Here is a 2,341-nt window from a genome sequence, read left to right as displayed (position 1 = left end):
GCGTAATGACAGATTTTTTGTGGAATAAATAAGAAAGGATAAATATATAAGAACAGAGGAAATTGTCATAAAGAAATGCGTTGACTGTTGAACAACACATTATACATACACATTTGTCCAAAAAACATTAGCTGATGAGTAGATTAAGCTTCAGAATCCTTAAGACAACAATATGTTAAACATGACGAGTACCACCTTCAACCTCAGCATCACACGTAAGTACATCAAGATATCTAAATATTGGTTGGTGTTGGTGGGCCTTTGTAATAGTAATGCAAACCCAAGGCCCATTGTATTGACTATTTTCGGGATGGGCCTTGTTAAACAAAACATGTTGGGACTGAAGGATAAAGTCGCATATCTAGGGTTTTACTTTTATACTCTATCTCTGTTTTTATCATCGTCTCCTCCACTTTCCAGCTGCAAGAACATATTCAACAATGTCCTACATTCCAGCAGCAGTAATGACAGATATAGTCCGTCGAGTTGGGAGTGATGGATTCCGGAATCTTGGTCCTCTGATCGCAGCCGGGCCATTCTTTCAAGAAATCGTCTTCTCCCGTGATGTTTTGCTAGACGTCGATCTGGATGAGTTCTTGTTCAACTCAAGGCTCGGTAGGGAAGAGTCCATCTACCGACCGTTTCTTTTGAGATGCGCAGCAGCAGGGCATGAGGTTGCAAGATATTTAGAAGGACTTTGGCGTTTGACGCAAGAAGGACCGTCGGTGGAAGCATTAGAGATGCTTGGAGAAGTTGGATACTCTTCCATCTATGCTACATTTGCATTTGCAGTTATGCTCCTCTGTTGTGGTTCCTATGACCAAGGTATGGTCGTTACACGCACTTTTTTTAGCAGGATTCAAACTTTGGAAGAGGCAATCGCCGTAGCCGGCGTAGTAGAAGACCAAATACGTCATATCGGACCAGGGGGTCGCAATGTCTTTGACGTTATATTCATTTCAAAGAGTATCCAATTTGCTACTTCGCACACACCAACTCGGCTACTTCCATTTGTCACCATTGTTTTACGTTTAATTACGCCACCACTTTCCATGAAATGTGTTAAATTAGGTAACCTTACTTCCAATGTTCTTGATCTTCGCTTTTGTTGTCTACAAACTCTGTTATGTGATGAACGTTGTTCTTGTTCGATTCTATCTGATTGTCTATGTTTATATATTTGTTGTGTAGTTTCTTCCTATGAAAACTTTATTCCTTCCTACGGTCTATGTTTATATTTTAGTCAGATGACATATAAGAATATACCACTAAGAAGATTTGAAGTCTTTAGTAGTGTTAGACATAACAGAATAGGACATAACAGAGTAGGACAAATGTAATTTCTTACAAAAACATGTGAAGAAGTACTGAAACAGAAAACATGTTATGAATTACATGTCGTTCGATTATGACCAGCTAAATGACATTTCGAGCAAACGTGAACTTTCCTTGGTCGGCTTCGATCAATAGCTATCTCCATTTGCCCTTTTATTCTTGTAATCTTCGGCCTGCCAGGTGGGATCCTAACGAATGGAGGCTTACAAACTGTCGAACCGATTCTCTGTGGGATAGGTGATGAACCATCCTTTGGCATTATGGACATTGCATAACCGCTCCGAAGAAAATCTGTCAAGTAGTTTTTGTCGTTGAGTGTAATCCTAGAAACTTTAGCATGCTCTGCTGCAGCAATAGCATGAACGCATGCTATTTTCTCTAAATCGAACATCATACATGAACACCTTTTTGCAGTCAAATTCACCACGTTTGTCGACACTCCATTGTTCACTTCATATTGATGCCTATCGATCTCTTGTACAGCCAGATACTTTGCCTTAATAATACGGTCCTATAAAGAGAAAAGTATATTGTTAGTAGTGAGTGCAACGTATTACCAGTATATAGATCCAAATCACAAGTTACTTACATGTAAATGTTTTTCTAAACCTTTTGTTAGGGTTGTTATCATCAACATCGCTTCTTTCCTCCTTTTAGCATACCAACGTGTCAGCATCAACCTCACTTCATCAAGTAGCATCACGATTGGGTACTTTCTGGCACCAGTCATGACTTTATTTAGAGACTCTGCAATGTTGCTAGTTGTGAAGTTGTGCCTATCGCCCGGAAAGTGTACCCGACTCCAGAAACGCACGTCAGCCCTAACTAAATAGCTATGCAAATCGGGATTCGTATCTTTAATCTGATTGAAGTACACGTTAAAATCTACGAGACGGTAAGCACTTGCAGCCTTTTTCACTAGTCCATATGTCTCACTACCTCTAAATTTTAACAATATATTCTTGTGAAGATGGTAAGTACAGACACCCCGACTAGCCCGCGGGTA

At 39.9% G+C, this 2,341-nt stretch overlaps 1 protein-coding gene across 1 annotated transcript; it reads left to right on the top strand.

Annotated features, from left to right (window-relative positions):
- The first annotated feature begins 340 nt into the window (after positions 1-340).
- Positions 341-1,610, top strand: LOC9310339. The gene is made up of 2 exons (XM_021020461.1): positions 341-966; positions 1,516-1,610. The coding sequence occupies exons 1-2, from the start codon at positions 441-443 to the stop codon at positions 1,608-1,610; spliced, it is 621 nt and encodes a 206-aa protein (XP_020876120.1). The 5' UTR covers positions 341-440.
- The last annotated feature ends 731 nt before the right edge of the window (positions 1,611-2,341 follow it).

This window comes from Arabidopsis lyrata, assembly GCF_000004255.2.
Source record: "Arabidopsis lyrata subsp. lyrata unplaced genomic scaffold ARALYscaffold_6, whole genome shotgun sequence".
NCBI classification, from domain to species: Eukaryota; Viridiplantae; Streptophyta; class Magnoliopsida; order Brassicales; family Brassicaceae; genus Arabidopsis; species Arabidopsis lyrata.
The sequence above is the reverse complement of the archived record's forward strand: the minus strand, read 5'-3'. Positions and strand labels throughout refer to the sequence as shown.